This window comes from Rhinatrema bivittatum, chromosome 12 (assembly GCF_901001135.1).
Source record: "Rhinatrema bivittatum chromosome 12, aRhiBiv1.1, whole genome shotgun sequence".
Lineage (NCBI taxonomy): Eukaryota > Metazoa > Chordata > Amphibia > Gymnophiona > Rhinatrematidae > Rhinatrema > Rhinatrema bivittatum.
The window spans coordinates 53,142,220-53,157,397 of record NC_042626.1 but is presented as its reverse complement, the minus strand read 5'-3'; the positions used below and the strand labels follow the sequence as shown (position 1 = coordinate 53,157,397).

The 15,178-nt window shown below is 46.6% G+C and overlaps 1 protein-coding gene across 4 annotated transcripts in view; it reads left to right on the top strand.

The window, feature by feature from the left end:
- BRCA1 (BRCA1 DNA repair associated) overlaps positions 1-15,178 on the top strand; it is a 218,592-nt gene that overhangs the window by 190,310 nt on the left and 13,104 nt on the right. For all 4 annotated transcript variants that reach the window (XM_029573187.1, XM_029573188.1, XM_029573189.1 and 1 more), the window contains exons 17-20: positions 4,063-4,140; positions 4,831-4,871; positions 5,251-5,334; positions 14,688-14,742. In XM_029573187.1, coding sequence (XP_029429047.1) covers positions 4,063-4,140; positions 4,831-4,871; positions 5,251-5,334; positions 14,688-14,742 — 258 coding nt within the window. The remainder of the gene's footprint in view (positions 1-4,062; positions 4,141-4,830; positions 4,872-5,250; positions 5,335-14,687; positions 14,743-15,178) is intronic.

Sequence of the window (15,178 nt, the reverse complement as noted above, 5' to 3'; positions counted from 1 at the left end):
CTATGGCCTCCACTATCGACATGGTCCCCTGGGCCTTTGCGCATATGCGACCATTACAGAAAGCGTTGTTATCGTGCTGGAAGCCAGTGTCCGAACAGTTCCAGGTGACTCTACCACTCTCTGACTCTACCATCTCAGACATACAATGGTGGCTGTTGCTGGCGCATCTCTTGAAGGAGATGCCTTTGTTGACTCCGCAGTGGGTCATAGTCACGATGGATGACAATCTCTCCAGGTGGGGACGACGCAGGGTTACTGGTCCCCAGCCCAGTCACGTTGGCACATCAATCATCTGGAAGCTCTTGCGGTACGCCTGGCCCTCAAGGCTTTTCTGCCGCTAATCCGCCGCAAGGCGGTGCGTGTCCTCTCAGACAACTCCACCACGGTGGCCTATGTCAATCGTCAGGGGGGTACCAGGAGTCGTCTGGTAGCACTGGAGGCCAACAAGCTCTTTGCCTGGGTGGAATGGCACCTGGATCGTCTAGCGGCCTCCCATATAGCGGGCAAGGAGAATGTACGAGTCTACTTCCTCAATTTGCAACACCTCGATCCTGGCGAGTGGAAGTTGTCCGATGGCGCGATGGATCTGATTGTTCGCAGGTGGGGTCCTCCTCATCTGGACCTGATGGCAACCTTGAGCAACGCCAAGGCTCCCAGATTCTTCAGTCGTTGGAGGGAGCATTGCTCGGAAGGAGTGGATGCTCTGGTCCTCCCTTGGCCTCGCGACGTTCTCCTCTACATGTTTCCTCCATGGCCTCTAATGGGAAAAATTCTCAGACGAATGGAGCTACACCGGGGGCTGGTCATTTTTGTAGCAACCGAGTGGCCCCGCAGACCATGGTTCGCGGATCTGGTAAATCTGGCGATGGATGGTCCTCTTTGCCTTGGCCATCTCCCCCGCCTCCTTCGGCAGGGTCCTGTATTTTTCGACCAGGCGGATCGCTTCTGTCTAGCGGCATGGCTTTTGAACGGCAAAGATTGAGGAAAAAGGGCTATAAAGAAGAAGTGATATCCACTCTGCTTCGGGCTTGTAAGCATTCTACCTCTCTAGCCTATGTCTGCGTTTGGAAAATTTTTGAAAATGCCTGTGCGGAATCGGGTACCTCGGCTCGTTTACCATCGGTTTCTATGATTCTCTCATTCCTTCAGAAGGGCCTCTCCAAGGGTCTTTCATTCAGTTTGTTGTGCTTCAAGTCTCCGCCCTCAGTTCCCTCTTGGACACCATCGAAGGTCATGCGGTGGCCTCTCACCCGGATGTCGTCCGTTTCCTCAAGAGCGCCAAGCATTTGAAGCCGCCCGTCTGGGCCACTTGTCCTTCGTGGAGTCTGAACTTGGTTCTTCGGGCTCTGTGTGCAGCGCCGTTCGAACCTCTCCGTCGGATTTGACACTAGTTTTGACACTAGATTTGACACTAGATTTCCTGGTCTCTCTCTGCTCCGCCAGACGGGTGTCGGAGATTCAAGCATTATCTTGTCGGGAGCCTTTTCTGCGGTTCTCTGATTCGGGGGTATCTCTCAGGACCGTACCTTCTTTCTTGCCGAAGGTTGTTTCTTCCTTTCATGTCAATCAGTCAGTAGAGCTTCTTGCATTCTCTCCTGAGGATATAGCGGGCCCCGCAGGAAATGATCTTCGTCACCTTGATGTGAAACGCGTTTTACTCCATTACCTTCAGGTTACCAATGACTTCCGGGTCTCAGACCATCTCTTCGTCCTGTGGAGTGGTCCAAATAGGGGTAACCCAGCCTCTGACTATGATCACTCGATGGTTAAAGGAGGCAATTTCCTCGGCCTATATCTGACAGGGCCGGGCAGTTCCAGAGGGTCTGAAGGCACATTCCTTGCGTTCTCAAGCTACTTCCTGGGCGGAGAGTCAAGTGGTCTCTCCGCAGGAAATATGCAGGGCCGCTATGTGGAAATTCCTGCAAACCTTTGCTCGTCATTATCGCCTGGATGTACAGGCGCCAGTGTTCGGTTCCTTTGGGCGACAGGTTCTTCAAGCGGGACTGTCTCGGTCCCACCCTTTGTAGGGAAGCTTTGGTACATCCCACGGTTTGGACTGATCCGGGTACGTAGAGGGAAAGGAAAATCAGTTCTTACCTGTTAATTTTCGTTCCTGTAGTACCAAGGATCAGTCCAGACGCCCTCCCGTGTTTTCCTTGGTCTGTCCGCTCGAACTACTTTCTGTGTCTCTGCATGGCTCTCTTGAATTCTCATTGAAGGCACTGGAAGCATCTTTTACGATGATCGGGGTAGTCATGCAAGAGCAATTAGTTACACAGTTCATGCAATTGTTCTATTGTTTGTTCAACGACTTTAATAATTATATTATTACTTGCTTGGCCTTATGCCTTTTGCTGCTTTGACAATGGTTATACTGAAGGGCTGCAGGGTAGGCTCTGTCCTGATATAGGATACCCTTTCAGTTTTGGTCTGTCTCCATCTGCTGGACAGGAGGCTCAACCCACGGTCTGGACTGATCCGTGGTACTACAGGAACGAAAATTAACAGGTAAGAACTAATTTTCCTTTTCCTGGATCGAACTCTGGTGAAATTTTCCTGCTCTAAGTTTTCCAAATTGTTGGATATTCCTATCAACAGCGACAGCTATAGAGTTATTTTAAACAGGTGGTCTGCTCACCCTTAATTATCATTAACATCAGACGAAATAAAACAATGTTTTCAAACTATTTCAATCATATCAGAAAATGTAACTCTGAGAGAATTACAATTTAAATTCATTTGGCAATTATATTTCTCCACAAACAAAGCCTTTCGGGCAAACCTATGTCCATCACCTCTCTACACCAAATGTAAGGATACAGTTGGGGATTTTTTACACTGCTTCTGGTCTTGTTCCAAGATCACGTCCTTTTGGGCCAATATACGAATGAACCTACTGCTCTACTTTACTCGACAGTAACATACCAAGAGATACCAGATCGCATATGAAATTAATAAGTAGAAAGGTGGAAAAGTCTCTACCTTTTCAGAGTAAGCATCTCAGGGCACATCGTTGCAAAATTGTGCTGAATCTCTGGGGTTTGCCTTTGAATAAACAGAGACCGAAACGAGAGGTGACACTTCAAATTCGGTCTCTGTTTATTCAAAGGCAAACCCCAGAGATTCAGCACAATTTTGCAACGATGTGCCCTGAGATGCTTACTCTGAAAAGGTAGAGACTTTTCCACCTTTATACTTATTAATTTCATATGCGATCTTGTAGGGAAGTTTTACTACTAGAACATTGGTCTAATTCCTGCAATCCTTACAAATTAATTAAGCACAACCTCTTTAATGCACTCCAGGGACAGGTGGGAGAGTGGGTGGGAGGGAGGGACAGATGAGGAGAATTAAAAATTTGAAACTAAAAGTTATAATACAAAGCAATTATTTCTGGAATTCTTTGTTTGCCATGTGAAAACCATATGTGCTTCATGTTAAAACTGCACTGTTAGAACCAATGTTAGAACTAATGTTGGAGTTATGGTTGGTATTGCTGTCCATATCAATATCAGTATTGCTATCAATAATCTGCTCAAACTAAGGTTAGTAACACTGTACAAGTTGCATATACATATGGACTGTCTACAATGCCTTTCAATTGTTCCTGTTTAATGTGTTGCGAACGGTTGCTATTACTATTACTATTCCGATTCCGCTATGATGGTGATGCTGTTGTAAAACTTAAAAATTCAATAAAAAGAGGAGGAAAAAAAAATAAGGATCTGCCCAGTTTTGAAACGGGAATCTTTCGTGTGTGAGATGAACTTGATAACCACACCACTACGCGGCTAGAGTTGAATGTGATACCTTTTTTACTAAAAAGACTTAACAGAAATGAAATTAAGTCCGAAAAGTATTATCTCTGCAAAGGAGAGCTTTTCCACATCTGGAGATGCCAGGCGTGGAACTCTGACCCTCACTCGTTCAAAGTCTGCATTCTAACTTGCTGTGACTAGGCCTTTGAGCAGTGTCAAAGTTCTCTTTTAAGTCAGTAGGAAGGAGTGGACAGGCCGGAGCTGGATATGTTTTTAATTAATACCATCTTTTCTTGCTTTGCAGATGCTGACCTGGTGTGTGAGAGGACCCTGAAATACTTCCTAGGGATTGCAGGAAGGAAATGGGTAGTTAGCTATCAGTGTAAGTTGCACCCGAGCTTGTACATTTGTCTTCATGCTGTCTGATTTTCAGGTAAAATCTACTTATGGAGAAAAGGGCCAGGTTTGGCTGCAATAATCGCGAGCCAAGGGTGAAGGGGACCTTTAGAAAATATTTTCCAGAGACCCTTCAATTCTGGGCCTAATTAAATATTTCTGTCAGTAAACACACAATAGAGACAGTCATTTTTGAACAAGGATCTTTTGGTTTCCAACTGCAATATTGACTTGGGGTCTTTATTTTTCTTTAGTTTTTTAAAATCTGATTGTGACCCAAAAGAGGAGAGGAAGACAGCGGCTTCAGATCACAGTTGGGCTAATATCACCTGGTAGTTGCTAACTAAATTTCATGTCATCTCGGCTTTGGACTTTCTTTGTCCTGTTGCTTTCCAGATTCCTGTTGTGCTGGAATCAGAAGTTTGAGGGACAGAGCCCTGCCTTGACAGCCCATCCCATCTCAATAGAAAGCAGCTTCAGAAGCCTTTTTTTTTTTTTTTAAAGGACCTGGGTTTTGGTTCACTGAGGGGCAGAATATTTAATGCCTGTCCTCTGCACAAACTTCAGTACAAATCTGAGCTAACAGCAAAGGCAAACCATCTGTAAAGGATTGAAGCCTTGTGTCCATGTTAAATGTATGGTGTATGTGATTGGTTGCTTTACCTGTGTATTTTAGGGATCGTGCAGTGCTTTAAAGAAGGAAGAATACTCGATGAGGTATGCATGGTCTGGGGGTAAATGCGACGCATGCCTGGTGTAGCTTAGTCTCGCTGTGCCGGCAATCACGTGAGGGTGGGGTGGTGTGAGTGCTTTAAGAACTTGCTGAGAACGTTCTCCACACAAATTCACTTAGCTGTCCCAAGAGACCAGCAGTCTACCAAACTGGAGAGAACTGGTGATGTTATCTTTAGGAAACATAAGCATCAAATTCAAATGAAAAACTCCAGCCTCATGGAAGTAACTGTATTCCTTTGTATTCATTTATTTATTTTGCATGTGTTAGAAATGCTGTGGCTGTTTATTTAACATCTGTCCTTTTTTTACACCAAGATGTGAAATTTAGAGGAAAGATTGAGTCTTCTGCCTTGTCTTCCAGCATGATTTTGAAGTAAAGGGTGACATCGTCAACGGAAGAGTCCACGGAGGCCCCAGGAGAGCCAGACAAGCCGTGGACAGAACGGTATGCGCGGCCTCTGCGTGTCTGGGTGTACACCTGCTCCATGCTGGAGCCAGGGCCTAAAACCAGGGAGCTCACATAGACCCGAATCCTAGTGCCCTACTCTGAGCAATGGACTACTCCTCCCGAAAGGCTCCTTTCCTCCATAAATAATCTGCTTCCCGATATTACTTTTTAGACTTGATAAGTCATAAATAATTTAATTGTAATAATCTGAGGTAAACTTCTAGCTACTTTTTTTTTTTTTTTAAGGACCATTTGAAGTCCAGTTTATGACCTGTCTGTTATGGGCTGAGCTGAGATAATTTGTCCCATTTCATTTTGGGAAAACAGCAACTTTACTTTGTCAAAATATAAAAGGTTTAAGGGAAGCTGGGTTTGATTCCTGGGTCAAGTCTTCTGCTTCCTGCACTGGTCGGCACTGAGAATGCTGCAGAGATGGCGTTCACAGTTCCAGGAGTGGGGAGGGAGTCCTGTTCATTGCTTCAAACTGGCACCTAGTGGCCCTGATTGCAGGGATCCAGAAGGAGCCTGGTATGTGGCCCCTGGCTGGAGACTTTCACTGCAATAACTGGACTTAAATGAGTTGGGAGGGGGTAGTTGTGAATGAAGGCTCATGGGGCCAGGTTCCCAGCCTCAGTTCTGGCTCTGCTAGAAGCCCAAAAGAGCAGGAGGAAATTAGGGGACCTTCCCCCACCCCAACCAAAAAAAATTATATATAATGAGATCAAGAGAATGGGTGAATGACAATAATATCTGGGGAAGTTACGCGCAGAACTTTCCCAGGCTATTCAGTGGAACTTAACGCGCACAAGTCTTCCACTGACTGTACTCAGGACCGTGATGTTTCTGAGCAAACCAGGGCTCATAACATTAGCTGGAAGAGTGTTCAATATGCGCTCTCACCTGCTGAAGCTTAGCCCCACTCCCAGAGCGTTTCCATCAATGCCCATTTGTGTCTTAGATCAATTTTGTGTGCACAAAATGTAATGCATTCAATGGGAGGAAATATTTGAAAGCTATTTTTTGTGCACATAACTCAAAAGCTTTTCCCAGCAATTTCCTCCCCCTCCTTTGTGTTTCCGGCTGAGGCAGAAATGGGGCTAGGATCTGGGGCTGTGAGCTTTTATTTGCAACTGTCCTGAGATGCGTCCCCCTGTTTTGTTATAACCTTCTAGCATAGCCCCAGCCATTGCAGTGATGGTCCCTAGCTGAGAGGCTTGGTCCCATGGCGCTCTCCTGAATCTGATACGTGAGTCGTCGTTGAGCAGTGACTGGGACACTCCCTCTCTCGTCTCCAGGAGCTGGGAACACAGCCTCTGTAATATTTCTGGTCCATGCAGGGAGCATTGAAATTTAACAGCCACCTCCATCCAAGAGATGAATTTGTTCCTTATGAACTATTGCTTGACATGAAAAAATAATGAAAATTGAGACTATCGTTGGTTTAAATTTCAGAAAAATGATCTTTCTATGCAGGGTTTTTCAAATTAAAAGCGGCGGCTTGATGGACATGGTAACAAATTGTAATTTTTAAATCGGATGGATGATTGGTCGTATAAATCAGTCTTCGGTTTATTGTCGTCCCCCCTCCTCCTCACAGGGCCTTGAATAAAAAGAGAAAATAAAAAGCCGGGCACCATTTTAAATAATGAACCTTCAAAATATTATGGTATGACTATGACAGCTACTACTATAATCCAATATTATTTTTCAGGGACGTTAAGGATGTGAGTAATCCCTGGGGCGTCTTTTGCTACTGAAAAGCTAAAGTATCTATTGCTCTGTCTTAATAGTTCTCATTAAAACAGTAAAAGTCGCATTCAGAGCTTGCTTTAAGGGTAAATCTGTCAGTGCATTTCATGGAGGAATAGGTGTTTAGCTCCTACTGCAAATTGCCTACGTGTTGAGCGTAACTAAAGGTATTGGCAAAAATTTGTACACTATCATGATTAAATTTTTCTCTTTACTATTTGAGTTTATTACTTTAAAAAAATATATTATTGGAGTCCTCCAGCAGTCTTCTTATCAGATGTCTTAAGAATTTAGGGACACGTTTTAAATGAAACACAGGGCAGCAAAAGGAAACCCTTACCCCTCCACCCCACACACACCCACGGGGTTTCCCTTTGAATATTGAGCCAGCAATACACAGTGGATTCTTAATGCCTGCCTACATTTGCAAGTGCAAATGCGCATTTGGGAAAAGTATCCTTGAGGGGAGGGGGGCTCAAAATGATTCTACGAGGACAAGTAGGATGGCAGTCCTTGCACATGCTGACATCATCGGATGGAGCTCGGTCTGGAACTTTGATCTCAAAGATTCTAGAGCAGGGGTGGCTAACTCTGTCCTAGAGAGCCACAAACAGCCCGGGTTTTTGGGATAGTCACAAATATGCATGAGCGAGATTTGCATGCACTGCCTCTGACGCGTCAGAGTCAGAACCATGTCAGATGCTGGGACTGCCATTGAAGCCACCCTCGATGCCATTGAGGTGCGTAGCCACCCTCGATGCCATTGAGGTGCGTAGCCACCCTCGATGCCATTGAGTGCCATGGAGGCCATCAGGCATGTTGCTAGCAATACCATTCGTGACCGCTCTCACCAGGGGCACTGGGATTGCCATTGATAAGCCTGATTGCCCTTGAGGCCGTCAGCCACTGGGGCGCAGAGGTCCTGAGAGCCCTCAAGCTCTACGGAAGCCCTCGAGTAACAAGGGCTTAGGCTCTTGGACAGCCTCGGTGCCATAAAGCACTGGGTCGCCATTGACCTGAGCAAACTTGAGCGCCAAAGCATTCAGGGTGCACCATGATCCAGTGTCCTCAAGGCTATCAAGTGTTCAGGGTGCCAACAGGCCCTTTTGTGATGTCAGGATGGGCACTGAGGGGCATTGTGTGCCATTGGTGGTGTACAGCCGGCAGGTACTGTGGACGCCAATGCTCTCGAGTTCCCTGAGCTGCTGTCCAGCGCCAAAGGTGTTGGGGCTGTAGGGGTGTCAGGGAGTGCCCTGGGCTTCACGTTTTGATGCTATCATCATCTATGGGTGCTAGCGATGGACTCCATTGAGCTCACAACAGCAAGCATAGGTGAGCCAAGGGGAACTGTCGAGGGTGCCGGCCATCATCTGTTCTTTTGGGCACTGATGCGGCGTTTCTGTACTGTGGAATACCCGATAGTGGGTTGATGCTGCAGAGCCTCCGCCTTAGAGTACCACGGGTGTCATTGGTACTGCTGGAACATCGAATCCTTGGGGCACCGGTGTCTCCATCAGTGCCACCAACCTCGAAATTTTTCATCTTCAAGTGTTATAAAGTAATCCCTGCAGTGGGCACCATGGGTGCCCGATGCAGGGTGCCCACTAGACTGTCCACATCTGCAGGAGCCTTGGGCGATATCTATGGCACTGTGTACCAAACATGTTGAGTGCCATCGAAACACGGTGTTGTTTGGTGCCATAGATGTGATCCATTGCTGGTGAACAACAAGAGCACTATTGGCACTGTGGATGCCATCACCACTGTGAGCATGTTCAGATGCCACAGAACACCACCGTAGAGTCCCATGGACACTGGTTACCATGGGGCTTCCCTGACATTGTTATGCAATGGAAAGCAGGGTGAGCCATTCACAAAGCCATTTCAAGTGCTGCGATCAGCTTTATGGAGCGTTATCAGGTACCATGGGGGTGATGCCGCAGAATGCCACCCACTGCCATGGATCACCCAGACAGAGCACCAGTGGCACTGGGGCACCATTGTCACACTGTACATGCTGACTCCATTAGGAGTTAGTGCAACAGTGAAGCGCATCATGAGCGGTTGAGTATGGTGGGGGTCATCTACTCCAAGCTCATCAGATGCTGGCAGGTAGAATTTTTTCTCTGGGGGTACCATGTACATTTGTGCCAGAGATAGTGGGATTACTGTCATTGCATCAAGATATCAGATTCCTTGTCTGTTTCACATCTTAGGGTGCTATGGGACACTAACGAGGAAGGCACCATCACACACACTTTGAATGCTTTTTGGCTGTGTGCAGCCGCCAACTCTAACAAATGGTGCTCAGTCCTTTGTAGTCTGACCTAAGACTACATTCCTGGTCAAACCACTATGGGCATGGATACCAGGAGGGGGTAGTGTTGGGAGTCTTCCCCTCCCACAGAAGAGAACTAGGTCTTTCAACCTCCTCCTATGTTAGTCTACGTTTGAATCTCCTTCATGGGGAAGCCTCTGGGGCTCTGTCCCTTGCAGGTCCATCGCCAAACTGGAGCCTCGATTCTTTTGAATCAATGCATCTCCTTGCAGGCCAGGACCTGCAGGCATTGGGAGATAGCAGTGGTGGTCGTTTGGACCATTTTTGCTGAGGTCCCTCTGTGGGTTATCTTAGCAGCCTACCCTATCTGACTGGGGTAGGCCAGCAGCCTATTTGGACTCTTATGAACCTCAACGGTTCATAGGTTTTTCAGGATCAGAAGGCCCCAATTCCTATTGCTTCCTGTACCTTTGGGAAGGAGAGATACAACTGGGTTTCCAGAGGCTATCCTTATGGGTTTCTCCTTGGATGCCTAGTTGGCCTTCCCCACAAGGGGTGGCCCTTGTTCTCCATTTCCCGGAAAGGAGATTTCACTGTTTGACTGGTATTAGCTCTCTGATCCCTGCGAGATCCAAAAGCTGGTTAGGCGATAGCACTCTTTCCTAGGTCTTCCTAAGGAAGAGTAGGTTTATTTTGTGTGGGTGCTATTTGGGATTTGATCTCCACATCAGAATTGGGGTCTACCCTTCCGGGCAACTCCCCAGTGAGAATTAGGTGTTTATTCCACACAGGAGTCACTTTTTTGATACTTGCTAAGCGCAATGTTTGTGATTTGCAGATTGCTACTCTTGCCAGTCACTCTTTCATGTGGGGCCCTAACTCATTGAGGAGGGTTTGGTCCATTTGCATCTCGCTTGGCAGATAATGCCTTTCAACTTCTCACCATATCCATGGCTGCATGTGTTAGGGGATGAGGGATTCCACAACAGAAGTGCTACACTTTTGTTGTGATGGCTTGCGAGCTATGCTTCCCCCCCCCCCTCCCCCCTTTTCGGGATAACCCTGTCTGTGGGCAGGGAGGTCCTGGTTCACGCAACCGTTGTTCCACTTACTGGATCACATAATTCCTTGGGGGAAGTATATGTAATCATGGCCTTAGGTTTTGATACCTAGGCCAAGTTGATGGGCAGTCTGTTCCCAGATCAGACTGACTCTGCCCTAGTACCCTTTGGATTTCCAGGACACTGAAGAAATCCTGTTTCTACAGGGCTTTGCACTTGTGGCATCCCTGCTTTCTGTCTCTTGGTGGAAAGTTTCCAGTTCGCTTTCAGTTTTGGCTGTTCTTATCATGCTAAGAGGTCTACCTCGAGGGGCAACTCCCTACTGGTCTCAACAGTGAGCTGTTTGGTTGGGGGTTGGGATATACAGCCTAGTGGCTTTTCTTATCCCTGCAGCCTCGGAACCTACCTCCTTGTGTTCTTCACTCCTTCCAACTTCCAGTCAGAATGTTGGGTGGTGAGGGGAGAAAATGCTAAGGCATTCGTATATATCTTATATATCTTTTCCCTGTTTTTTGTTTTTTTTTTCGCCAGTACTGCCTTTAGCTTTTCATACTTCAATGGGTTGATCAAAGTGTGTCTTTCTGCGGGCAGGATGGATAGGCCTACCCTTGACAAGGTGGAGCATGGGTGAGCTTCAGGCCCAGCTTTAACTTCCTTGTCGGGGGTTTGGGCTAGGAATCCAGTTTCAGGGATTGCCTTTCATCCCCTGACACTCGTGACCTCTGACCTAGGTGGGCAGAACTGTCTGGTACTTTGGCAGGTAGGGCCTGCCACAGACCCTGCCACTGTTGCTGCTGCTTCTTTCCAAGCATTGCTTGGGTCTTCTGCCCATTGTGCCCATCAGCCAATCATTGGGCTCGCTTCTGCAGATGCAAACTGTCCTTCAGATGCTAGTGGACCGCAGTTTCTTTCCAGATAATGCTCTAGCCCAAGTTGGATTTTTCAGTGGTCTTGTGACACCGAAGGAAATTGTGCAGTCTTCGCCCAAGAGTTCTTCTATTGCTTGATTCTCTAGGCCCTTTTCCTGTTGCTTGTCAGGGTTCACTGATCCGAAATCCTGACTGTAATATTTCTGTGAAGCAAAGTATGCTTCTCTCTGGACCTCACCTCTGCTCCTGCCTTAGGCACCTCTGCTATACATCAGGGTTTTATGTCTGTCTTTCTATGGTTTTCTTTTTCTTTTTTTTTTTTTTACTTTATTTATTTAGAATACTTATATTCTGCTAGTTTAGCAATGTTATTCCAAGCAGATTACATACAAATACAATTTTGTAGAACCCAACTCTTTTCCTGCCTGGACCTGTTTTTGGATCGTTTACCTCACAGGCAAAAGGGAGAGAGGTGGTACTTTCAGCACTGAGGGGTTCCCCACTTTGTCCTGCTCGGGTAGCCTATAGCTTGGGAATCACCTGTGTGTGATGCCTGCCATCCTGCTTGTCCTCAGAGAAAGCACAGTTGCTTACCTATAGCAGATGTTCTCCAAGTACAGCAAGATATCAGTCCTACGAAACCCACCCACCTCCCCTGGGAGTTGGTTCTCTATGCATGAGCTATATCATGGACTGAGAGACTCTGCCTAGGGGCAGCTTAATAACTACAGCTGCACATGCTCAGTACGGCATGTTTGAAAGCTCTAGGATCTTTGAGATCAAAGTTCCAGGCCGGGCTCCATCCAATGATGTCATCTAGGTGTGAGGACTGCCATCTTGCTGTCCTCGGAATACACCATTACAGGTAAACAACTCTGCTAAGCTCCATGTGCACTTTCCCGCCTCCAACCTAATCCCACCCCCTCTGTTTGCAGACGAAAAGTACACGCATCGTAGATAGCACGGGTACAGTCATCTGTAATGGGGGAAGGGGGAGTGTGTGGTTTTTACATAGGTAAACAGCTTTGGGAATTGCTCTCTTGGAAGGTGATTTTCAAGCTATATGCATTGGTTACTAACACCACCCTCCCCCTGCCCCATTGCATGCTTATCACTGATTTTCACTTTGAAACATGCCATGGGTGCTGAACGTGTCTGGACACTTGACTTGCTCCTGTTTTGCCTGCGGGTGGATTTTTCCCGCAGGTAAAGTACACAATTAGATTTGACAGTATCATTTCTGCATGTACTTTTCCCTCCCTTAATACCGCTGACAGCATGCGGGCTTTAGTCACACTGAAGGAGGGTCATTTTCAGAAGGTCAGTTTAAAGCAGGTAAATCACTGTTTACCCCTTAAATCACTGAAAAATATCTTCCCCTTGGTATGTACAGTAGATGCATATATTATTTTAGTGAATTATACTGCTGTTAAAAGCTTGCCGGGCTTACAGCCCCTAAGTTGTTTATCACAAAGCAGGTGGGAGATCCTGGGCAGTATTGGTATAAGCTCCCTGGTTCATACCATATACAGGCAGCGCATAGATCTCCAGTCCATCCATTGCTTGGCCCCTTGTATGCCAGTACTGCCAGGGGTGAGGGTGGTTTTGGTTTTTTTTTTAATAACTCTTTATTTATTAACTTTCCAAGGCATACAACAAAGAAATAAGGAGGAAAAAAACCCTCAACAGTGTATATAGTTTGTACAATCCTTGAAAAAAAAAAAAATGGGGAAGAGGTACATTAGGTTGCAAGGTGTAAAGTCAGCATAGACATGGCAGCTGAAGGTTCTGTCCAATATACAGACACAGAACAACCCCCAAAACGTAACAGTTAAACATCTTTCAAGTATTCAAGATATCCGCCCAAATAAGAAGGGTATTTAGTGTGTTCATTTTTAAGATCGAAGTGCCGCAATTCAATATCAGCGATATTCCTAACCTGTGACCGCCAGTACTCAGTTGTAGGACAGGATTTCCAAAAGGTTGCCACGGTAAACCTAGCCGCTAAGAGCAACTGACCTGCCAGCGCGCTCTATATTTAACAGGTATCAAAGTATTGTTCCAATGGGCCAGTAACCCCAAACTTGAACAGATATCCCTAGGATATCCACAGCCTCCTGAATAACTTGCTTCCAAAAAGGTCCAAGCACTGGGCACCACCATATGTGAATATAAGAGCCAGGCTGACCACACTCTCCAGCATAACCCCCACCCCACATTTGGAAAACATTGGGTGAGGATGGTTTTGATGACGCGGGCACCTGCTCAGCTGCCTACGTGCATTGAGGATAACATTTTGAAGTTGGGGGCAGGGGCTTTCGTGGTGGCAAGAGCTGCTCTCACCATGCGGGAGACCTGGGTTCGAGTCCCAATCCCGGCTTCTGCTTCCCCAGGTGTGGGGAAGGCTGCTGAATCTCTGCCATCCATAGTGGCGGCCAGATTCAGGAGTCTGTGTTAGCCTGATCTGGAGGGAAACAGCTGCAGTTTGTAGCTTCGGGTCAAGGACTCTCGCTGTGATGGCTGAGTTGGGAGCAGGATATAAAACAGGGGGAACTCTGGGCGGTTGGACTTGAATGCGAATGCCCCATAGCCCAATAGAGGCCACATCCGATATGAACTGCAAGCTCAGAGAAGCAGGAGGAACGTACTGGGCCAATAAAGAAATTATTTGAAGTTGGGAGGGAGGAGATAAGCAGGAGAGCAATCAAAATCATCCATTCAGAGCTTCACCTTCCCTTTTCCTTGTACCTGAGACACTAGGGCTCATTTTTCTTAGGGAGTGAGGAGAGGCGACATGACTCTGCCTCTGAGAACTGGAGTGAACCCACTGGACTGGGGGTCAGGCGCTTTGCAAAGTGTGCAGTGAGGGCAAACAACAGATAAAAGGTTCAAAGAAAGGTAAAAAACAAACTCACGCAGTAAGTCAGAGTCTTTATTTCATTTACTGCAGGAGTGGAGGATATGGACCATATACTGTAGCAGACCTTAAAATTCACTTTCATAGGGGGTCTGCTGCATATTTCATACATTAAGTCTGCATAGTCTTCAGATTTTCAAAAGTTTGGTAAGCAATCCATCTTTATTACGGTATCCACGGGCCCTGCAGCAAAGGATGTGTCAGGTGCTAATTCAGTGTTAAATTAACCAGCTAGCTTGGCAGGAAATGCTGCATTGACAGTTGAGCTGTAGGATTTTCGGCTTGGTTAACAAGGCATTAGATTCTGCTTGCAAATGAAAGGCCACCTGCACCTAGAGTATAATTTAGAGCGATTCATTTGCATAAATGATTATTTTAATCAGTAGACTGTTTTGGTTTCATGATCAGCCTCCCGCATTCCTCTGTAAAGCCCTATAAACACTTGTTTTGTTCTGTGGTTTGTTTATTTTTCCCAGCTGTTTCAGGATTTTGAGATCTGCTGCTTTGGACCATTCACGGATATGTCCACAGGTGAGTTACATCAAGAACTGGGATGCCCTAGCAGCTGAGATTTTTAAGGACTGGGGCGATGAGAAAATGGATGTGAATCTGGGGGAAGCCGACCCTCAAGGCTCAGCAGCTGAATGGGTACTGCTGTGCGATATTATATGAGAAGTCTGGATGGGAGTCCTGTACCCGCTCCTTAAACTGGTTGGGGTGAGCACCTAGAAATCTGATCTACTTTTTGGGATTGATCACTGTTGTAAACAGGATGCTGGGTGGGCTCCGTGGACCTTTGGTCTGACCCTGCATGGCACATCTTATATTCTTAAGACTGGTTCAGAGTAGCCTGTGATTTGATGAGCGTGAGGGAGAGAATTCAGGGTGGAAACACTAGGTGGCAGCACGTGTGAAGATCTATTCTTCTGGGACTAACAGCTAAGCCCGTGGTGGGGTGTGAGTTTCA